This window comes from Lissotriton vulgaris, chromosome 7, assembly GCF_964263255.1.
Source record: "Lissotriton vulgaris chromosome 7, aLisVul1.2, whole genome shotgun sequence".
Lineage (NCBI taxonomy): Eukaryota > Metazoa > Chordata > Amphibia > Caudata > Salamandridae > Lissotriton > Lissotriton vulgaris.
The window spans coordinates 228144269-228169218 of NC_141695.1; the positions used below are offsets into that span (position 1 = coordinate 228144269).

The window sequence follows — 24950 nt, forward strand, 5'->3', positions numbered from 1 at the left end:
GACCGGTTTCTGGAATTTCAGCTGTCGTCGGCCCGGCTTGCTTGAATCCTGATGGTGCAATGAGCAAGGGACTCACATCTGAGTATACCCTTCCACGCTTAGGGTGGACAAAATATTTAACAACAAGGGGTGGTGATGGACAGAGTTTCTGAATTAAGCAGAATACTCTCACCCAGTCAAGAGATCAGGGCTAGATCCAACACTGTTTTTTAGCTCACTGCACCATCCCAGCTCAGAACCTGGCTATATGCAAATTAGTCTGTTCCTGTCCCAGTGCATGATGGGAACAGGGCAAACCAAACTACCAAGTCAATTCTTACACTGGGAAGGAAACAAGCTTCCGGGGACCGTTTTCTGGCATTTCAGCCGTCGTCGGCCCGGCTTGCTTGAATCCTGATGGTGCAATGAGCAAGGGACTCACATCTGAGTATACCCTTCCACGCTTAGGGTGGACAAAATATTTAACAACAAGGGGTGGTGATGGACAGAGTTTCTGAATTAAGCAGAATACTCTCACTCAGTCAAGAGATCAGGGCTAGATCCAACACCGTTTTTTAGCTCACTGCACCATCCCAGCTCAGAACCTGGCTATATGCAAATTAGTCTGTTCCTGTCCCAGTGCATGATGGGAACAGGGCAAACCAAACTACCAAGCCAATTCTTACACTGGGAAGGAAACAAGCTTCGGGGACCGGTTTCTGGCATTTCAGCCGTCTTCGGCCCGGCTTGCTTGAATCCTGATGGTGCAGTGAGAAAGGGACTTATGTCTGAGTATACCCTGCCACACCTATAGTGGCCTAAGCGTGGAAGGGTATACTCAGATGTGAGTCCCTTGCTCATTGCACCATCAGGATTCAAGCAAGCCGGGCCGACGACGGCTGAAATGCCAGAAACCGGTCCCCGAAGCTTATTTCCTTCCCAGTGTAAGAATTGGCTTGGTAGTTTGGTTTGCCCTGTTCCCATCATGCACTGGGACAGGAACAGACTAATTTGCATATAGCCAGGTTCTGAGCTGGGATGGTGCAGTGAGCTAAAAAACGGTGTTGGATCTAGCCCTGATCTCTTGACTGGGTGAGAGTATTCTGCTTAATTCAGAAACTCTGTCCATCACCACCCCTTGTTGTTAAATATTTTGTCCACCCTAAGCGTGGAAGGGTATACTCAGATGTGAGTCCCTTGCTCATTGCACCATCAGGATTCAAGCAAGCCGGGCCGACGACGGCTGTAATGCCAGAAACCGGCCCCCGGAAGTAAAGGTTGTTAGCACCGTTGCACTCCCCGTGAAACTCTTTGAAGAGGGCCAGGAGCCCACCCTGGCCCCTTGTGACTCCATAGGGAGGGGGCCCGGGACCCCATCCCCAGGCCCGAAGCAAAGTGGGGGAGTGCCATTGTGCACCCTGTGAAAATAGCTCCACGTGGAGCGCCAGGAGCCCACCCTGGCCCCCGCCGTTGCTAGTTGCGGGGGAGCACCATCGCGCCCCCCGAAGATGTCCAGAGGCCCGGGACCCTATCCCTGGGCCCGAAGCCAAGTCGGGGGCACCAGGAGCCCACCCTGGTGCCCGTCAAAACTGCAACTGACGGCGCGCTCCCCGCAAGGAAGAGGAGGGGGCCCGGGGTCCCATCCCTAGGCCCTGAAGAGACTTGATGAGGGGGGGCACTGTCGCGCCCTCCGAAAATGTCCGGGGGCCCCATCCCCGGGCTCCGAAGAATGAGATGAGGTTGAGGAAGTGCCGCCGCACTCCCGTGCAGTCCAGCCGGACGGGAACCGAGGACGCGTCGGCCACCTCCTGCGGCAGCACACAAGGGTGCTGGCCACGCTGCCCTCCAACGCGCAGGCATGCGGGGGTCCCGGGTGGGACCGGAACCCCAAAAGGACCCCAAAGCAGCGCCAGGGACCCAGGTGGGACCGGATTCCCAGAAACTACGCGGATTGGCCGGGGGTGGGCTCCCCGGCGGTACACTCACCTGGGGATCCGGGTGGGACCGCCCCCCCCCCCCCCCCCACCTAATATGGAACGAAGCACGAAGCGCCCGGAAAAAGTGCAGCGTAGGGGGCAGGTCTGCAGGGGATGGGTCTGCAGGGGGTGGGTCTGCAGGGGATTGCAGCGACAATGAGGGAAAGGACAGGGAAGAAGGGAAAAAATAATAAACAGCAACGGCAGAGGCAGAAAAGCAAAATAAAAAGCAAAAACAGTGACAGAAACAGCAGAAAGAGGGACAGGAGGGCAGTCAAGCAGCGGAGCAATGATGCTCCACCACTGGACCACCATAAATGAGGTGCAGGAAGGAGCCTGCAGGTGGAGGAGGGCCTCGAACTCCAGATCTCTGGATCAGTAGCACCAGTAGCAGCTGATTGGGACAGCTGCAGCAGCTACCAAACGGCACTGTGATGTGGAAGGAGCAAGTCTACTAAGGGATAGTGGACTGCACTTTGACCATGCAGAAGCCACCTGTAAGTAGTGCTGCGAAGGCCTGGAAAGCTGGGGGATTGTAAGGGGGGCTGCGGTGGATTCCTGTGGCAATGATGAAGAGGCCAGGAAAAAGGAATCAAAAAGAATAAAAAGCAAAGCCAAAGGAAGAGGCAGAAAAGCAAAAGAGAAAAACAGAGGGGGACAGAAACAGAAGAAAGAGGGACAGGAGGGCTGTCAAGCAGCAGAACAGTGATACTCTACCACTGGACCACAAGGGATGAGGTGCAGCAGCAGCTACCAGAGGGTGCTGCACTGTGGAGGAGCAAGTACACTAAGGGATAGTTGAGGTGTGGGGTACCACACACCCACTTAAAACATGTTTCCCTTTTTGCCAGTAGGATAGAATAGAACAGGAGGTCTCTGGCATTTCCTGTAAGTCTCTCATCCACCCCAAAGATGATCAATGAAAGGCTTACTGTAGGAGGCTGGCTTAGTGCATGGTGCACACTTATTTAAGTGAAGCACTTTGCACTAATCCAGACACCCCTTATGGGGATTTTAGAGGTCTTAGACAACCTTAGAAAGCTCTCTAAGTGGTAGCTATGAAGAGCAGCCTTCAGGCTTACCCCAGAAGGTGTGTTAAGCAGCTTGTTTTACCGGAACTAATCATATACTGTAGGTTAAATGAAAAAGAACCACACAGTGTAGTTATAAAAATAGGTATTCTTTTTATACACTCTCACCATTGGTACATCTCCTACCCAGAGATATCAACATAATACACACAATATTTCAAATGTTAAACAGATAAGTAAGTACAAATACACAATGGTCTCCAGGGGGAGACCAGACCATATACTAAAGAAGTGGAATACGAACTGAGACCAAAGTCGAGACTTGGACCAGAGGAATGTGTCAGGTTCCATTAACGTTGCATGGGAACATCCACAGCAACACCTATGGAATGCCCCACTCATGCTGAGTAATGTGTGAGAGGGAACCAAATTTACAAGGCCATAAAAAGGCAAGCAAGTGACTTTGCATGGCTTTGTAAAAAGGTACTCGCTCACATAGCTGCGGGTGTGTAAAAAAAAGTGACACTCCATTGGAGCAAGGGGCCTCGTAAGTGAGGCCCAAAAAATCCTAGGTGGTCATGCAGAAGAGGCAAGCAGCATAACTGTCAGACAGATACTGTCTTTTAGATTTTATCACCAGATGTGTAATCTATCCACCATTTAAAGGTAGACAAATAGTTTAAAATTGTGTAAAGCCACACATGAGTGCATCGTAACAGAAGGATTGAGCTCCAGGCAGCTGTGCTTAATACCTGTTTGCCTTGAGAATGTTTGGGGTAACCCCTACACATTTTGTCCAAGCTTTTTGCGCATGATTTTTAAGAAAATTTCACATTCTGAAAATTGTGCAAAAACTGTAACGCTATTGTTTGCGCGAAAATCATACATAAAGGAGCTCATTACGATGTGGGGTGGAAAGCTTCCTCCCCACACCATCTCGGACACAGGACTGACCGACTTGCGGTCGGCAGTTCCGACCACCGGATTACAATGAGACAGAATACTGTTCGGTTGGATTCCCATTGTTTCCTACGGGAACTTGTGTTACGCCCGAGAACATGCCGTAGCACAGACTCCTATGGGGAAATGGGGTGTGTTTGTAAAACCCTGCACCCTGTTGCAGTCACCCTATGGTGCCTGCCACACAGTGCAGGGTTTTACAGGGGTGTTCCATGGGTGCCCCCCCTTGGCCATCAACCATGGGCCAAGGGGCTGGGGGGCCCTGCCTGGGGCCCCCAAAGTCACTTTCCGACAGCCTTTCTGTGTCAGACAGGATGTTGCAGAAACCGACATTGTAATCTCGACTGCAGAATAGCCGCACATAGGGTGTTACGGTGCAGTTCCGACCAACAGTAACACTCCGGAAGACACTCTGAACTGAGTCTGAATGACCCGCCGGTTTACGTTCCGACTGCGAACAACGTAATTGGGTGGTCGAACTGTAGACTGACTGAGTCGGTCAGAAGGGCTTTCTGCTTGACATCGTAATGAGGTCCAAAATATATGAATAAAATAAAAGGAAGATACCTACTGTTTTCCATACACTTTCTAAAGGCAAGTGGTTATCATTGCTAACACAGTGAATAACACAGAAGCACGCATCCAATATCAACGACTCTAAAAAATTTACTGTGAATGAAAATTATGTGAAAGTATACTCAAACAAGTAAAACAAGAACTAAATAAAATATTGAAAATTGACTAATAGGGAAATTATGTGTGTTTACATTCATGAAAAATAGGTCACTGAGACTAGATTGCAGACTACTGAATGGACAAGTCAGATGATGACGAGCAGGTGTAGGGCTAATGTTTAAAACAGAGTTACCGATGAAGGGGGCTAATGATGATACTGTGGTTATGGTAATGTTAAATTCACAGAACAGAAAATGGCACTTGAAAAATGATAATGTTGGATTGTCGTAGAATATTTAGCATTTACATGACGGAAATTTTGATCATGCATATTATGCTAATTACCAGGGCTTGCTTTCGTAGGTGAACAATGACAAGTTAAGTCTTCCTGTTATCCTGAATGATGGAAAACTACGGCTTTATCAGTCGGGAGGACTCATCGTCATTCAAACCGATTTCACTCTCAAAGTGTACTATGACTGGAACTCCTTTCTAAAGATCGAAATCTCAAGCAGCTTCTTTGAAAATATTTGTGGATTGTGTGGCAACTACAATGGCAACCCCAGTGATGACTTCATGAAGCCCTCTGGGGGGTTGGCTCTGAATCCAGTTGACTTTGGGGCAAGCTGGCAGGTAGAAGATGGCGACCGTTTCTGTTGGCACGATTGCAATGGTGTCTGCAAGCCCTGCAGCGCAGACCTGGTGAGAAAGTTTGAAGACCAGGCTTTCTGTGGACTTATCAAATCGGCGACTGGACCTTTCAGAGATTGCCATGCATTAATTGACCCCAAAATCTACCTGGACAACTGTGTCTATGATATGTGCATGAACGACGGATTCAAGCAAATGTTATGCGACGCTCTGAAAACATATGCTGATACTTGCCTGAGGAAAAAAGCGAAGATCTACGAGTGGCGAACCATAGCAGGATGCCGTGAGTAGAGACCTCTATTTCCCTGTATTGATTGTAATGACCAGGCTGCTTTTCAGCAGTAACTACATAGGCATTTTCAGGACTTTTTTATGAGAAAAAAAGCCTTCAGGTAAAGCAATAAAGAGGTTTTAGTGTTGTTCTGGATGGCTAAATGTATGTGCACATAAAATGTAGTGCTTCATTCAAATAAAGCAGACAATAAGAGAAAAGTTAACCATTTAACATACTCATAGGATAACTTACCTTTGAAAAGAGCCCCCTTTACTGCTAACAAAGTGAGGGAAGAGCCAGAATGAACAGCTTTGCAAATTGTGTCAGCTCAGTCACTAGTGAACAGTAGTTCTACCCACAAAGCAAGAAGACAATACTTTTTGCTAGAAAGAGTTCTTCATCCATGGTATGGTCTCTAAATCCACATGCTATAATAAGTTGTAAAGTGGATTTGGCAATATTTTTCCCAATGCTGAAAGGAGTAGTGGAGGCAGGTAATTCATGCAGGGGTGCGGGCAGACACATACTCACACATACCCATCTACTTGAGCACTAATTCATACCCATCCATTCACACGCGCACATACAAACAACCCCCATTGACAGGCAAAAACACATGTTCACACCCATTCACAGCACTCACACACAAATGCACATGCATATACACATGCAGGCCTGCTCCAAAAATTACAAAACACCGGCTAAGAGCATTGATTTTGAGGGCAGCGGGGGTGGGGGGGGGGGGTGGGGGGGGGAGGAGCCCTTCGTGGTTCCTGGAGGAGTGGGACTGCCAGCTCCTCTCACGGGCTGACCTTGTTATGGGTTTGTCAAGGTAGTGAGATTGGGTCAGTGAGACAGTTTACCCCCCCCCCCCCCACACTCTATGATGAGTCATCACGTATGGACAGTCAGCACTGGGCACTTCGGGACTTCAAACTGAAGCGCCCAGGTCCAAGTCTATCTGTGACCTGCCCGCTAGTCATGAGAGGGGAGACCACCAAGCACTGAGGAGGTTGCACCCATAGGGCTGTGAAAATCTTCAGCCTGGCAATGTTCAGCTCAGCCAGTCAGGTGCCAGCGCATTAGGCGCATGTGCGGCACCTGGCTGCTTGCCTTGGACATGAAGAGTGACAGTCAGGCGGACCTATGCTCGGCCTGACAGGCACTCTTCATGTTTGCAAGAAGGTGGGAGGGCACCTCTTCTCTCATGGACGGGCCACTAGTGGAAAGGAGAAGGATTCCGGTGACTGTAGGAAACCAATAGCTTGAGAACCAGAGAAGTTTACCTCGGAAAACACAAAGAGAACCGTACTGTAGAATTTCTCATGTTGAATAGGGAGTTTGTGAGAGTCACATGTACAAAAACCTTATAACTTAGGGGTAAATGGAAGCAAGTCAACCTATCCTCTCTTAACTGGACACATATACCTTTGTCTGGCTGCAATAAAGTACCATGTCATTACAATTCAAATGGTAAATAGCACAGAGCAGTGAATCTAAACCTGAGCCTACATTTTAACACAATTTACGGAACAAATTGCCCTAGATTTAAAAGGCAGACTGTAGTGTATATCAAAGGTGTGCACTACCTTCAATATTCATTCCATTAAGGTTTCAAAACATGGAGCACTTATATTTATTGTTTTTTATAATTATTTTTTCATGTAAGACTATTAATGGTGTTTTGCAAAGCTAAGAAGGCATAGAGAAATAATAGCAATAGCAATGTGCATGGGTGCATGGGTGTCCGAAAAACTGAAGGATTGCGATGAAACTGTGAAGTATCTGAAAAGTAGGAAATATACCATCAGCAATCCCAAATGAATTCCAAAAAGTGCCCTTTTACTATGGAAATAAATGGACTGCTCATGGAGTGAAAGTGAGACGCGAGGAATGAAGAAAGGTGGCCCTAAAAACCCTTGGTATTTCAGGTAGGTAGTTAAAGTCCCTTAGAATGCTAGAGGTTTAGACATAAGCATATTGTAACATAGTCTGTACCATGACAGGGTGAGAAGGACAAGAGAAGAGAGGGAGTCCATTACTATAGGCCCCTAAGGCCTCCAGAAACTAACAGCATTTTTCACTTGAGGATTGTAACGCACACGGATCTTGTTTCTAAATAACCAATTGACAGATCCTGCCCCGGAGAAAATGTGGAACGATGAATGGAGTGAAAATGGTAGTGAGCTATCCTATCGAGGCCAAACGTGGAAAGTTTGATCGATGTCCATAATATCTATTGGTAGAAATTTCTTTCGCATCTGACATTTACAGCCGTGTAGACCAAGCCTCAAAATTATTTCCATATGGAAGTAGTATGAAGACTAAGCACGCCTTATTAGGGGTGTGAGGCCAGGTCTCAGTGGGTAGAAGTTCTTATTTGCTTTATTTTTCTGTAGACTGCAAGGTTGCCTGAGGCTGGTTCTATCGCTTTCCAGTTACTTGACTGTAGGACTTATTTAGAGTTTGGTGGAAGGGACACTCCATCATAAATGTTGTCTGGTCACTATATTGCAAATGTACTATAGAATATGGCACTTGTATTACGCTTGACAAGCTATCCACCAGGGTTTTCTGGATTATCCTGTCCATGGATGTCTAGAAAAGGCCCATAGTTTCCTAGATAGTGTCACCATTTGGAAACTTGTGTAAAATATGGAGTTTGAACTAATGTTATGGAGGCTAACTGATACTGAATGATGCCAATGTGATGTATGCATGTATGGCTGCTCCAATTGTTCTACCTGTAATATGCATATATGAATGCTGTTTGCTCCAGAGATATATCTATGCATTCTTTCAAAAAAATCTCATTCATATGTTTAAATTTTTTTGAAATGTAGTATCTTGACACCGTTAAGCAGCTGACATTCACCTTTCCTTCTTCCTGAATGTCTGTAGCTGTCCAGTGCCCCGCAAACAGTCAGTTTGTACCGTGCGGCAGTGGATGCCCTGCCACCTGCAATGATGCTGCCCTTCCTGCTACGTGTTCAGAGCCTTGCGTGGAATCCTGCCAGTGTAATCCAGGCTTTGTGCTGAAGGAGGGCAAGTGCATTGCCAAGAGTACCTGCGGCTGTGTCTTTGAAGGGCGCCAATACGGCCCTGGTCAGAAATTCTGGGGCAATGATAAGTGTACGAAACAGTGTGTATGCAATCCACAGACCAACAAAGTGGAATGCAAAGAGACCACGTGCAAATCAACTGAAACATGTGATGTGGTCAAAGGCATCCGAGACTGCTATCCCTTAAGCTATGGCACCTGCTCAGCCTCTGGTGACCCCCACTATGACACCTTTGATCGTGTGCGATACAATTTTATGGGTACTTGTGTCTACCTGTTTGCAGGACTGTGTAAGAAGATCGATGATTTGGTGGATTTTTCGGTTCATGTCAAAAACGATAACAGAGGAAGCAAAGTTGTATCTTACACATCCCTTGTAGAAGTTATTGTTTATAACTTTGATATCATCATCAGCAAGGAATATCCAAACAAGGTCATGGTATGTATATACACACTCAAGAAGCTTTTCATAATAGACTATTGAAAAAAATCACTTCATCATTTACCATTAAGCATCCCATGATTACATTTCCAATAAGGTTAAACTGTAGATGTATTCCTTTTTTTTTAAAACTCCTCATTTATAGATAATATGCTCCAGAAAATCAAGAGAGAGGGTTTCTATGACCCCTTCAAGTGTCTGAAGGATAGATTTTAAATTACTGGTCTGGTTTCACCCCCACAGAGGAGAGAGGATAGTATGTATCTCCAGAGCTGCACCTTCGACTACTTGTATAGGCTTCAACCTCAGTCTTGAAAATCAGACGGCCAATATGGTCCCACTTTCCAGTCAGTGGCCTAATAAAACCAGTCCCCTGGACTTTGTCTAAAGCATATTATTAATCGTAGGACCCATAAACATGTATATCCAGTTAGAAAACCGAAAACGTGTGCAAGGAGATTTAAGACCCATAAAGTATGTTATATATATCTCACCTCTGTCTCAACCCAATTATCCCAAATTTCCCAGTATTTAATCTTTTTCGTAAAATTGCCTGATCGATCCAAACGAGCTACCCTCTGGATGGAATTCATCCATTCTTTCTCCGTAGGGGGACATGGTAATATCCATTTAACACAGAGTTCCTGACGAGCTAGGAGAATCAAGGTAAAAAATAGAGCTTTATAACTTTTTGTTAGTTCTCGTTAATCCACTTTGTTAGGAGGTAACCCAAAGATTACAGATCGAGTTGTTAATATAATTTCTAGCCCCATAATATCTGATATGGTCTTACCCACTTTATTCCAATATTCGGATATGACCGGGCAACTCCAGAACATGTGAACCTCATTGGCTCTGTCTTCTCCACCTTTGGGGCATTTCTTGATCTCCCGATTTCCAATCTTCAAAATTTTCTGGGGGGTCCAATAGGCCTCATGAGCTGTGAAAAGGTGATTCTTTTTTAATGGTGCAGCATTTATACAAGACAAAAGAAGTGACATAGATACTTGCCCAATAGTTTTGAGCTCTTCATCTGGCAGGTCCTTCTTCCATATCTCCATAAATGAGGCCTACTCCTCTTCTCTATTTTGGGCAAGTAACCAGTACCAGTCTGACAACTCTTTTTCCTTAATGCCACAGGAGCAAATCTTCAGTGCTAGGTTTGAGTTCCCTTTCAGTTCTTTTTCCGATGCTTTTGTCCAACTTATCAACTGATAGTATTTAAACTTTGAAATCAGGTTACCTGCTATAGCTAATAAGTGTGGCCAAGAAATAAGATCTGCCCCAATTACGAGTTGCCCCCAAGTGTTTATTCCACATTTTTTCAGAGGTAACGTCAGGGCATCTGTCAAGCATAATGGTGTCCCAAATCAGAGTATATTCATTGTAGTAGGGAATTTTTAGAAGACATCTGACTTGTGACCAAAGTTTTACTGATGCGATCAGAATATTAAATTTTACTTTTTTTAAAAATTTAGGATTACAAAATTTTAAAAGAAAGCCCCCGGCTGGTTGAGAGAAATCCAGAGTAAGAGCTTTAAAAAGAGGTGAGCACATACAGTCTTCCAGCATCAGTTGTCAGAAGTTTTTTTAACAGGAATGCACACATATACAAGTATAGGTCGGGACTAGCAATCCCTCCATATTCCTTTTTCTTTTAAAAAAAAATTCTGGGCAATCCTTGGGCACTTATTTCCCCATACAAACCGTGAAAAGAGCCTCTGAACCTTCCTAAACCAAATTTTTGGAAACTCCAGGGGAATAGTATTGAACAAAAAAAGTGTATTGTGAGAGAAGCAACATTTTTATTAAATTGGATACACCCAAAACGGAGAGAGATAGAGACCCTAAGATTGTAAGTGAGTACTTACTTCCTTTGTTACTTTGTCTAAATTAACTTGTGCGATTTTAGCGATATTATGGACTATTTTCTTATCTCCTTATTTTCATAGATGCTCCCAAAGTCCGTATTCCACTTCATTAACTCCGTTTTTTGTTGATTAAGAAGATACCCTAAAACCTTTCCAAAGTTCTCTATTTCTAGCCATATTTCCAAAAAGGGTTTTTCTAGATTCCCTGTGAGCACAACAAGGTTGTCTGCATACAGGCCTATTTTTTTCTCCCATCCATTATATTTAAAAGGGATCATTTTCTGTGATTCTCTTAATTTATATGCTAGGGGCTCGATATATATGTTAAAGAGTATTAGAGAAACGGGGCACCCTTGTCTAGTCCCTCTTTTGATCTGTATCACACTTGTTAGATTACCATTTACCAGGATTTTAGTTGAAGGTTAGTTCACCCAGGTCAAAACACTGTATTACTTTAAATAGGAAATTCCAATTTACTCGATCGAAAGCCTTGGCGGCATCAAATGTCATTACCGCAAAGGGAGACTTATACATCTGTGCCATATCTATGGCTCCAATAAGATCATGAGTCAATTCACTTAACTGTCTCCCCTTCAAAAATACTTTTTCATCCGGATGAATAAGTGAACCTAATACTTTGTCTAATCGTCTGGTTATAATCTGCGTATAGATTTTATGATCACAGTTTAAAAGCGAGATTGGACGATAAGATTCACAGTCACATGGATTTTTATTGGATTTTAAAAGGATTGTGATAGTTGCTTCTTCCCAAGAAACTGGGGGACTATTACCCTCTGTAAAAGAGGAGTTGGATAATTGTGAAAGAATAGGTGTTAATTCATCTTTTAAGGTGTTGTAAACCTCATTTGGAATGGAGTCTGGGCCATCAGCTTTTCCCTTTTTTAAAGAGTTAATTACTTGAGCTATTTTCCCTGGTAGCATAGGGCCATTTATATGTGCGCTATCCTCTTGTCGAAGAGTGGACATTTTCTATCTCTCTTTAAAATTCTTCCATACAAGCCTCATCAATTATCTCATCATCTGTACAAAGTTTTTTGAAAAACTGGACAAAGGCTTCCTCAATTTCATCGTCTTCTGTAGCTATACTACCATTATTTGAGGATCGTATATCTTTTATCCAGTTTCTCGTCTGGTCTGTCTTTATTTTCCAGGCGAGGAGCTTACTACACCTTTCCCCATACTCATGGTGTGCAAGTTTACTGGCATCCCATTTTTTTTAAAATATTAGATTCTAGAAAGTCAGCTAGTTTACATTTAGCAGATATTAGGTTACTTAGAATGGTCACATTTTATGTATACCTCTCAAGGCTTTCGTTCAGTCACTGTATCTCATGTTCAAGCTTTTTAGTCTCCTCTTTTATTTTCTTTGCTTGTGCATAGGATATACTCGTTAACACTCCCCTCAGGAATGCTTTGCATGTATCCCACACTGTTTGAATTGAGGCAGGGTTTAAATTAGTGTTGAAAAACTCTTTAGTTTCTAATTTAAGTTTTTCAAATATGGTTTTCCCCAATAATAATGTTCGATTGATAGTACACCTTCTAGAGGATGGGGCCTTACAGACAGCTACCTTCAGAATGACGGCGAAGTGATCAGACATATGTTCAAGGGCATGACTTACTTGGTTAGTATTTCGTCTGGCTCTTGCCCCGACCAAAAAGAAGTCAATCCTCGACCTATGTCCGCATTTTTTATTGTGAAAAGTAAATTTCCCACCTTTAGTTTTAGATTTGCGCTTGGGAAAATGGCGGGCGCTAGCTAGTAGCTGTCACAGGCTCAGCAGTCTCTCCAGGGAATGTGCTGTTAGGAAATGAGAGGGATGAAACTCGAATGAAATCGCCACAAAGGGCAGGAAGAAATATCTCATGACTTTAAAGAAATGAATTGACCTGCTCTTTTACTCACCGCATTTTTGTTGGTTATTGCCTGGGACCGCTGGCGTGTTTAGGGCTCGGCGTGTGGCCGCTCGTGGGGGTCGGGCCGGTCTGGACTCTTGCTCGCTGGGCGTCCTGCCGGTGCTGTGTGGTGTGCGGCGTTGCCCGCGTTGCCCGCTGGTTTTGCAGCTCCTCGGTTGGCTCGGGGAGGAGAGCCAGGACAGGTTGGTCGAAGTCCGTGCGCTGCCCGCATCACCCGTGCTGGTGGGTTTTTGTGCAGTGCTCAGTTCTGCCCGTGTCTCCCACGGTGCTGGTCTTCACGGCTCCTCGGCTGGTCTGGGGAGGAGGAGCTCAGGGTGCTCGGCGCTTAACTTAGCGCCCTGCGTGGGGAGGTGGCTGTCAGGGAAGTATCAGCTTCCTGCGGAGGACGATGGTCTGAGGCAGCCGCGGGGTCGGCATTAAGGAGAGGAGTCTCGGCCAGAATTGGATTGCGAACAAGCTCTGTACCTGCTAGTTTGATCCTGTTCTCCTTGTCAAACAGCATTACCAGCATTAACAGAGCTGGATCTTTCCTGCACCTTCAGGAGAAGGATTATCGTGTCTACTTAGATTCAAGTGTCAAGGAAGGTGGAGAGAGGGAGGCAGAGCCGTATGTATAGCTGACCTCAATGACTAAGGTTGGAGTTCTGGACTTTTTGGTTCCGTCCAGAGGTGTCAGGGAACAACACCCAAAGACCCCGGAGTTCCACCTGCCTTGGTGCGTCAATGAACAGAAACACAGGCTTCTCGATGGTGGCGTCAAAGACCAAAGGTTTATTACTGCAGGGACACAGAAGTCACAGAAACTACGCATGGGCAGTAACCAGGAGCCTGTTCGATTTGTACATTGAGGGTTGCTCCTTATATACTAAAAATTGTGCTTCAGGCAAATATTTCACATGTCAGTACATTCCTAAACCTTTGTATCTTAAACAATAAATATTTGGCGTTACACAGGAACTGTCGATAATATCTGATGCCAAACATCACGAAGAGGGGTTCCCACTAGTCCATCACAATCCCTTGTCAATATTGCATTCAAGAGCCGGACCGCCTCATCGTAAAGTTCGTTACCTCCCCCTAATAAAGGCCCAGAAGGAAAGGAGCAGAGCCAGGTGCAGGAGATAGGAAAGCGGGATAAGAGATGTTTGTGGGTTGTAAATGGGCAAGACTACCGGCTTCGGCCGCCTAATCATGATCGGGACAATGGACACGAGAACCAGTTCAGGTGGGCTGGCCTCGGGCAGAGGAGGCAGCCTTTGTCAAGTCATGCAGCTACAGCGTGATCTGGTTTAAGGTACACGTGTCATGAAAGAGGTGAATCTCCGGCTAAGGCTACGTGTCCTTAATCGAAATGAAGTGATCAGAGGTTATTGCGTATGTGAGGGCAAGGAACACAAAATGGCGGACATGATCTAAGATGGATGCCGTGGGTAGATCAGAAATGTGTTCATAACAGGAGTGCTCTTGCTCGTATCGTAGCGAAATTACCAGGATATGCTAAATGGATCATTTGCGGTTCGCTGATACTAATATTATATATTTCCGACAAACTTGAAAACACGGGTTTAAATCGTCACGGAACCTCAGACCCTCCTTTTGCCCTTACATAGGCAATTACTCAGTCTATATCAGAGTCTAGTTCTATACTCATCAGGTCAGTAACATGTTGTTGTATCATCATCCTTTCTCGTGCCTTTTCTCCAAACGCAGGTGGTTTTCTGAAACAAGTTGCAGCGCAAAAACTACACAGAGCAGGACCACACTGGATAATCAGGCAGCATGAGAGGAATACTAAGATGACACCGATGACCATTAGAACCTTCCATCCCCACGCTGAGATCAGAGTCCAAAACCACTCCATAAAGGACCAGTTTCCCTTGTCTACATGTATAGAGTCGGAAATCTTGTGTAGCTTAGAGATCGCCTCATAGACTGTTGGAGCATTATTAGGAATAAAGACACAGCAGCTCGATTGGATCATTCTGCATACCCCACCTCGATCTGCAAGTATAACATCTAGAACCACACGGTTCTGCAACGTCACGAGTCTATCCGCCTGAAGCTCAGCTGTCAAATTGCTAAGGGCACCAGCAGTTTCAGTAATAGTAGATTCAACTACCCGTGTTAGCTGACGTATGTTTCTACTATTGGCCATAGGCCCCCAGAACGGAAGGAAGCCTTTGAAGAAGTCTCCAGCTTCCTGACCAGCAGTATCTTCCTTGCTGAAGACACCTCTCGCTATTCTGGTTCTGTGGTAATCAGATGAAGCAGTGTATGTGGGAGGCAACAATCGAGCAATATAGCATGAACCTGAAAAGTCAGCAGGCAACCATGTATAAGCTCGGTCTCGACAAATGAAGTAGGTACCCCTAGCAGTAAGGAAGGCAGGGGAAGAGTTAGCCGGAAACACATAAGTCTCAACGCACTCACTCCTCCCTAGCTGAGCTCTCGGATTTCTCCCATTCCCTTGCAAACAGACCTGACCTCGGTGAGGTACGACCCAGATTGGAGTTGAGCTTTTACGCTTGCTTTCTCCTAAACTAAGGCGATACTCTGAAGTATTCCAACTTAAATACACTCGTAGTTCGTCTCTAGGGTAAGATGGAGTATTATTGACATCCTTGATCATGTCAGTAATTCCCTGGACTAAAGCTTTGTTGGCAGAGTTATATCTAGTGGAACGTGGTGGACGTGGAGGATAGGTCTCAAGGGCATAAGCAAAGATGGTTTGAAGGGCCTGAAATGATCCATTGTAGCTGAAAGGCAAAACCAGATAGGGAATACCTTTATCCATAGTGTGGGGTATCAAGCCACACACCCAGCAGTCTGTAGTGTTAACTACCAATTGGTGTTGGTGCAAGAGCTGTACAAAAGTGTTGTTAATGAACTCTGTGCGTCGGGCTTGCTCATGTTCAGGAAACGAGTGAAAAGAGTGTATAGAAGAAACAGTAGAAATGGCAGGATCAAGGGGAGGTACTGTAGTAACTGGCACAAAAATCAGATTTATACTAAAGACGATTCCACCCACCAATGTTGCTAAAATAATCAAAAATGTAACGGCACATTGCATCAAAAAGCATTTGCTACGAAGAATCCTGTACAGTCTGTTTCTGCGAACATAAATCACATTTTCTCGTTGCAGCGCAGGAAGCTCCATCTTCTACAATCCGCTCGCGACCACTGATGATGTGTACGTAGATGAAAATGCCTCTGTCAGCCCTGGGAGTTCCCAGAACCAACAGAAAGATCGACCTTGTGTCAGACCCCTGCAGATTCAAACTAGGCACACAGCCACGACCCTACGGCTACCCAGACGGCAAGGCAATTTTAAAAACAATAAACAATAGCAAACTTCCTGGCTGAAGGCAAATGTTCAATATATCAAAATCACAATATGCAGTTGCCTGCTTTATTTGTCCATGTTACGTTTTCTCAGGTTGTATCTCTGCTTCGCAGGTATTGTCTGATCGGAAAATAGTGTATCAGTAGCAGCTGTTGCAGTGTTTAAGTTCGCAGATAGCAAAGTTTCTTCTGATGCTGGAGACAAATGTTCAGTGTTCAAAAGAGTCTTTTCAGGAGGAGAGTCAGATTTTGGAGTATCAGTAATCAATTCGGCATCGCTGAAAGGGATGAACTTCGGTGTGCTTTCAGTTTCGGAGGCACCAATTCCCTTTTTCACCCAGTCGTCGTAAGGTAGCGGCAAGGGTACACGCTTAACATGAGATGCGTGCACCCAATGCTTGCGGCCAGCTACACGAACGGCTGTCCTCGTTGTCAGTAAGATCTGAAAGGGCCCCACAAATCTTGGTTGAAGGTTCTTCGTCCTCGCGAAGTTCTTGATGACAACCAGGTCTCCTGGTTTCAGCTGATGCCCTGGACTCTCCGGAGGTTTTGGCAAAGCATCGAAAACCTGTTGATGAATAAGACTCAATTTAGCAGTCAAGTCGTAAAGGTAGTCTATCAACATAGGATATTCTATAGACTTAAATTCCTTAGGCCTTGGCACACCCCAGATATTTGCTGGGCGGCCAAAGACCATCTCATATGGGCTAAGCCCCACTCTAGAATGTACAGTTGCTCTCGTTGATAACAAAGCCAAAGGAAGTGCGTCTGGCCAGGCTAAACCTGTGGATGCTTGTATTTTAGCTATCTTCAGTTTGAGGGTACCATTGTAACCCTCCACTAAACCAGCTGACTGGGGATGGTTCGCACTGTGAAATTTTTGTTTCAAACCTAGGCCTGCACATACACTCTGCATAACTTTCCCTATAAACTCACTTCCGTTATCTGACCATACAATCCGTGGCATTCCAAATCTAGGGAAATATTCTTTGAGAAGAATTTTGGCAGTTGATAGGGCAGTGTTGTCCTTTAGTGGGTATGCTTCTATCCACCTGGAAAAAGCACAAACCACCACCAAGACATATTTTAAATTATTACAGCGTTCCATGTGAATGAAGTCTAACTGAATCACTTCAAAGGGGCAGGAAGGAGGAGCGAAATGACCAGCTGGAGTTGGAGTTCCCTTGCCAGGATTATGCATCAAGCACACCATACAATTTTTCACCACTCTCTCTGCACACTTACTGATTCCCTCATTCTTCCAGACCGGAGCCAACATCTTACATATCCCTTTAGAACTTATATGTGCTACTCCATGCGCCATTGTCACTACTGCAAGCACATACGCATCCGGCAACATCCAACGCTGCTGCTCTGTCAAATCAATCCAACATCCATTCGAGTCCAACTTGCCCGTACTCTCTCTCCATACACGTTTCTCTTCCTCAGTTGCTTCTCTCTGAATCTCTTTCACACTTTCCATTGTATCTTCACACATCCCAGACTCAGCGATCCATCTTGCAGACGTTGCAACATACATTCTACTCATCATGTCTCTAGCTGTCTGTTTAGCAATTTCATCAGCAAAAGCATTCCCACGTCCAACATCATCCGTGATTGCTTTATGAGCACTGCACTTTACAATTGCAACTTCAGTCGGTAAGGTTAGAGATTCCAACAAGTCGTTAACTAGCTGACCATGTTGAATCTTAGTCCCATGGGACGTAATGAAACCTCTTTCTCTCCACAACCGGCCAAAACTATGGGCCACGCCAAATGCGTACTGACTATCTGTGAATACATTCACTCTCTTTCCCTCAGCTAAAACACATGCTCTTGTTAGAGCTATTAATTCTGCAGCTTGGGCAGAATTCTGACTCACTCTTGCAGTCTCCACAATCGTCTTCAACGTCGTTACCGCGTAAGCAGCAGTCACATCACCATTCTCCAATTTAAAACATGACCCGTCCACATACAGCGTACCATCCGGATCGGATAACGGAGTATCTTTCAAATCGATGCGTCCTTTTGTCTCTTCCTCCGTTTTAAAACAGCAGTCATGTGGCTCAGAATCACTCGACTCTTGATCAGTCGGCAACAGCGTTGCTGGATTCAATACATTACATCTTTTGATCTGAATATGACTCGCTAGTAATGTCAGCTCGTAACCAGATAATCTCGCACTAGTAAGGTGTTGTGTCTTAGTTCGGTTCATGAGTGTATCCACTGCATGAGGAACCATGACCACTAGCATGTTGTTCATTACCAAACCAGCAGATTGCCGAATGGAAGCCGCAGCTGCCGCTGTAGCTCTCAAACAACTAGGCAACGCTCTAGCTACCGGATCTAATGTTGATGAGAAATACGCACAAGGGCGTTGTTTATCACCAAACTTCTGTGTCAGGACACTCAACGCGCAACCTTCTCTCTCGTGAACGTAGAGCGTGAATGGCTTACTGTAATCAGGTGTACCCAATACAGGAGCTGAACACAAGGCTTTTCGTAATTCAGTAAAACTCTCTTGACATTCATCAGACCATGGCACCGGACTCGGAACATTTTTCCCAGTCAAAGCTACCAATGGTTTCGCTAAAAGAGAAAAATTTGGAATCCACTGCCTACAGTAGGAGGTAATACCTAAAAAGGCACGTACTTCTCTCTGTGTGCGTGGAACACTCATTTGCGTAATTGCTTTTATTCTTTCTGGGGTCAACTTCCTTCCCTCCTTTGACAAGAGATGACCTAGGTAGGTCACTTCTTGGCAGCAGTATTGCATCTTGGAAGGTGATACCTTGTGATTCAAATCAGACAAATGATGCAATAACGATACTGTAGCTGCTTTGCAAGTTTCCTTGTCATCGGCAGCCACTAAAAGATCGTCTACGTACTGTACTAGGGCAGAACCTGTAGGAAGGACAAAAGAATCTAACTGGCTTTTTAATGCTTGACTATAAATAGATGGACTTTCACAGTAGCCCTGTGGAGCGCGTTTAAATCTGAAACTTCGACCTCCTAGGCAGAAGCCAAAAATGTCTCTGCTTTCCTCGGCTATCGGAATGCTGAAAAAGGCATTCTTCAAGTCGATGACTGAGAACCAAGTGGCTGTAGCAGGAATCAATGTTAACAATGCAGTAATGTCTGGAACCACAGGGAATTGCGGAACCACAATTTTATTAACTTCTCTAAGGTCTATGACAAACCTATACACTGGAGGTTTCGTAGGATCAGTTCGTTTCAGAATCGGCAATACAGGACTATTACAAACATTTCCTCGAGTTTCTTCAACCACACCTTTCTTAATCAAATCTTGCACAATCAATAAAAGTGCACGTTCTCCTTCACTAGATATTTTATATTGGGGAATTCTTGGAAATTTTACATTTGCTTTCAAAGTTACTACATACGGTGGTATTTCTAAAAGGCCTACATCATTAGGACCAGTCGCCCAAAGAGAATTAGGGAGTGAGCGCAGCTCTGGCGGGAGTGCGTCCATTGACAAGTACATCGGAGAAGTGATTCTTTTACCCAAAGTAAGCTGTACCCCTTCCGGAGAACAGTACAATGTCGCATATAGTCGTTTTAACAAATCTAAACCAAGCAGATTTTCATTACAACCTGTCGTCAAAATCAAGGGTGCTTTCAATTGACACGGTCCAACAGAAATAGACAAAGGACCAGATATCGGGTTGTAAACAGGGGCGCCTGAAAAACCTACGGAAACATTTGTTGAGCCGGACAAAGGTGCGCCAGGGAGTTTCGCATGAATGATAGAACTTTTTGCGGCACCAGTATCCAACAGAAACGGTTCGACTACACCTGATGTTGCTACTGCGACATAAGGCCCACTCTGATCCACTGGAACTGATACTACTCCCTCTCTCTGTCCATGGCTGTCCTAGTACCCATTTTGCTGAAATCCCTCATCCACTTCACAATAATCTTCAACAAGATATTGCTGGGATCTATTTTGTTGAGCTGACTGTACATTTCGTTGATCAAAGTGATTGGAGGGACGGTCATTCGTTTGTGGAGGCATAGCACCTCGCCCTCGACCTCTAGAATTCTGCACAAAACCACCACGACCTCTCTGAGCTGCTGCTGCATTATTTTGCGCTAAGATTGGACATTCATTTTTGTAGTGACCCTCTTTCTTACAGTACGCACACTGGTTCCACTGGTATTGAGGCCTGGTTGAACTATAATCTGTCCTCTGATACGAATTCTGTTGCATATTAGTCTGATTCGTGCGAGGCGGATACGCCTGCTGTAAAAGAACTTTAGTCTTTAAATCTTTCGTTTTCTTCTCTGATTTTTCCTTTTCCTCTTTATCCCTATTTTCGTAGTACTGTGCAGTCGCAAGTATTTGCGCAGTTGTGGAAACAGCCCACGCGCTCTCTGAATCCTTTAATTTATTGCATAATTCAGGTAACAAATTATGCACAAATTTATCGACAAACCGTCTTTGTCCTCCTTCAGTGCTCATATCCTGACCACTATGATCTACAAAAGTCTCTTCGAACCTCGTGAAGAAGTCGGAGACACTTTCATCTTTCTTTTGCTTGCATGCGGATAATTTATCCCAATTAACACGCAACGCAGGCATCAGAGTCTTCATTAAGTCAATTATTCTACCTGGAAGATTAGCAATTAGGGGTTCGGGTTTTGCACCACCCGTTTGCTGACCATCCGCTGCAGTGATAGCTGCCCAATCACCACCTAAGGCTGCTTGATGATCCTCCCTACGAATTTTAGCCCACACTGGTTGTGGAACTACATTGCCAAATAACATATCGATGTCCGCTAAGTTCATTATACAAGCTTCAACTGTCTGTGTTAATTCCTTGTAATATCCAGCTGGATTTTTACGCGGATCTGGCAAGGCCTGTTTCACCGCTAGCACTTCAGCTCGCTTCCATGGAATGTGTATCCACACTCGTTGGAACTGTGCTGGAGCAGCTGCAATACCCGCATTATCATCACGTTGTATTGCTTCGCGCCAAATTGGAGGAACCTCCCTCATAGGATATTGGCGACTTGGCTTCATTTTACCTTTCTCTAAATCTCTCGGCGAACGAAGAGATGGATCATTCCTAAAACTTAAAATAAGTTCCATCGCTTCTTTTATATTATCACCCACTATCATTCCTGCAGCAAACTCTTTTTGAATTTTAATTAAATCTTCCAAGTCTGATTCAACATCATCTTCCTCTATTTCCTCACGTAACAACGAGCACATCTCATCAAAGACGTACCGTTGCGTTGGTTCCTTCCACTGCATAAACGTATCTAGTACATCTCTCGTACTATATCTTCTAACTTTCGTAATCCATCTGAGAGCCGTGGAATCTAAAACTCCCCGTTCTTCAGTACTTGGTAGCTGACTACGTCTCTGAACTGAATCAGGAGTAGGAGTCTTAATTAAAGATTTATATAAAGGAGACAGTATATTAGCAACAGAATCAGTTATTTTTCGACGTACAGAAAGTGGAGTTAACACACTTGCAGACGTAGAGAACACAGTAGAGGTAGGAACAGATAGCGAGGTAGTAGGAGTATCGAGAAAAATAGTTTGTGATGTAGTAGGTGTAAGCGAGACAGGTACAGGTATAGAAGTCGGCAACCCAGGAAGAGGAGGAGCCGTAGGAACATTCACATTAACCACAGGAGGTACAGGAACTTGATTCTGAGGAACAAGAGCACCAGGTTGTCCAGCAACCGGCAATTGGACATTCGGTACAAGTTGGGCCGTAGCACCTTGTGCATACGGTGGAGGTGACCGTAACAGATAAGACAACAGAGGATCGTTTTCGGGATCCTCCAGTATCTTAGCTGTTTTCGATGGCAAGGCAGGGTAGCACTTGTCAATCGCTAAATTATGCTCTCTAATTGCTACATCTATGGCCTTTTCGCACTCATTATCTTGCAATTGTTTAGTTGCTTGCTCTAGAGTTAGCTCTTCTTTCTCTTTCTGTTCTTTCTTCAACCTTTTCATTTCCCTCTGTTTGGACTCTTTTCGCCAAAAACGGAAAGAATCAAACATTGCCGGCCGGGCTTTCTTCCTAAACAATTTCGCTTCTAAATTATCAAGAATCTCGGGTTCAAAACTACCATGTAGTGGCCAACTAAGGACACCATCCTTCTTACAGTAACGGACCCATACCTCATTATAAGATATAGGACCCACACCATGTTTACAATATAAGTCATAAAGGGGAGTCCCAATTGGAGGAACCAGACAGGAATCCTCCAATCGTGAGTCATGGTTGCAACCGAAACAAGACAACATTTTCCGACTTACCATTTTCAGTCTGGAACACAAAACAAACAAAACACGGAACAAATATGTGCACTCGAACCAAGAACTTAGGCCTACCAAAACCAAACTAATGTATCGATACCCAAACTGAACCAAATAGATTATCGTAACCAGAACAACTAGTGATAATCTTACGAAACCAAACCAAACCAAGAACCGATCAAGGATTTTAACAATCCTCACAAAGTAACCAGCTAGCTATCACTAAATACTTAACTGAGGCACTGAAGACGTCACCAAGGAGAAACCCGTCACGTTTCGCTGTACTAAGGGCTGCACCTCGGGTCCAAGACAGGGCGACGGTCAAGGCAACGGCCCACTGCAGCCGTCCTGAACGGGAACCCTCGTGGAAGAGAACTTCGGGCCACTTTTGCGATATGCCGGGATCGATGAAGTGGGGCGCCTCCCTCGGAAATCTTCACACGAAGCTCCTCGAACTCTTCAGGCTTTTGGACCGGTACCGAATGACGTCGCCCCACGTTGGGCGCCAATTGGAGTTCTGGACTTTTTGGTTCCGTCCAGAGGTGTCAGGGAACAACACCCAAAGACCCCGGAGTTCCACCTGCCTTGGTGCGTCAATGAACAGAAACACGGGCTTCTCGATGGTGGCGTCAAAGACCAAAGGTTTATTACTGCAGGGACACAGAAGTCACAGAAACTACGCATGGGCAGTAACCAGGAGCCTGTTCGATTTGTACATTGAGGGTTGCTCCTTATATACTAAAAATTGTGCTTCAGGCAAATATTTCACATGTCAGTACATTCCTAAACCTTTGTATCTTAAACAATAAATATTTGGCGTTACACAGGAACTGTCGATAATATCTGATGCCAAACATCACGAAGAGGGGTTCCCACTAGTCCATCACAATCCCTTGTCAATATTGCATTCAAGAGCCGGACCGCCTCATCGTAAAGTTCGTTACCTCCCCCTAATAAAGGCCCAGAAGGAAAGGAGCAGAGCCAGGTGCAGGAGATAGGAAAGCGGGATAAGAGATGTTTGTGGGTTGTAAATGGGCAAGACTACCGGCTTCGGCCGCCTAATCATGATCGGGACAATGGACACGAGAACCAGTTCAGGTGGGCTGGCCTCGGGCAGAGGAGGCAGCCTTTGTCAAGTCATGCAGCTACAGCGTGATCTGGTTTAAGGTACACGTGTCATGAAAGAGGTGAATCTCCGGCTAAGGCTACGTGTCCTTAATCGAAATGAAGTGATCAGAGGTTATTGCGTATGTGAGGGCAAGGAACACAAAATGGCGGACATGATCTAAGATGGATGCCGTGGGTAGATCAGAAATGTGTTCATAACAGGAGTGCTCTTGCTCGTATCGTAGCGAAAACACCAGGATATGCTAAATGGATCATTTGCGGTTCGCTGATACTAATATTATATATTTCCGACAAACTTGAAAACACGGGTTCAAATCGTCACGGAACCTCAAGGTAAGGAGAGAGGGTAGAGACTGGGGTCCAAAATGACACTATGAACGGGAGGCTGGAATACAGGAAAATCAAGTGAGAAGCCTACTAATAGAAACAAATAAAGGTAAACTCAATAGGTATACCCTTAGGAGTAGAGAAATTTGGTGGGCGGAGAGCTATTTTCCTGAGTTAGTAGGTATAGAATATATAGTTTTTTTCACACAAAAGATAGGGGACTGGGAGCAAAAATGGAAAAAAGGAGGTCCAGTAACCGTGCTCCCGCAGGATAACGTGTCTGCACTAGGGGGGGTGACAGTTCCTCAAATGTCAAAGAAATACAACCCAGATTCTGGTTCGTAAAAGAGAAGAGATAAACAGGTACTAAGTGGTCAGACTCTCAGTAGGTTGGTATATTAAATGTGGTGGGGGAATTCCTCCTTTTGAATATAGTACCCTCAAACACCCTTATGAGTGTCATGCTTCATCATAGGGCGTTGCTCATCGTGTGGGTGGCGCTGCAGTCCCACAAGGGCCCTGTGGAAATCAACTACTGACTTTTGTCGCTCCTGTCCCCCTTCTATTTAAATAAGATAGAAGGAAAGGATAAGGAATGTTAACATACTATAAAGTCATTTTCAACAAAAGAAAGTCAACCCAAAAAATGATTACTGCAATAGAACTAGTAACCTCCTAAATATCAGATGCCATGATGGCTGCGATCCCACTAAGCTCCAGTGGCTACCCTAGACCTTTGGTCTTCTACAAATTGTCTCAAATAAGTTGATATATATATTTTCTGCAAACAGAGAATACTCAGTGATGAATCAAAAAAGAAATGATTAGACGAGTGAGCTACTTATTGTGGTGAATATTTAGAAAGTAGGATGGGAAGCTAGTATATTGCAAAACGTGGCTAGTTAAATATAAAGTAATTATTTACTAGTGTATACAATATAAATGATATTACAATAAACTACATTGTTGGAAAGACAGCTGGAGAACATTCTTCAGG

The 24950-nt window shown here is 44.7% G+C and overlaps 1 protein-coding gene across 1 annotated transcript in view; it reads left to right on the forward strand.

Moving 5' to 3' along the window:
* The window catches only part of LOC147701266 (IgGFc-binding protein-like), a 933218-nt gene that overhangs the window by 126709 nt on the left and 781559 nt on the right, over positions 1 to 24950 (forward strand). Inside the window, exons 4-5 of the mRNA XM_086929331.1 lie at positions 4985 to 5555; positions 8448 to 9046. Of these exons, the coding sequence (XP_086785457.1) occupies positions 4985 to 5555; positions 8448 to 9046 (1170 nt within the window). The remainder of the gene's footprint in view (positions 1 to 4984; positions 5556 to 8447; positions 9047 to 24950) is intronic.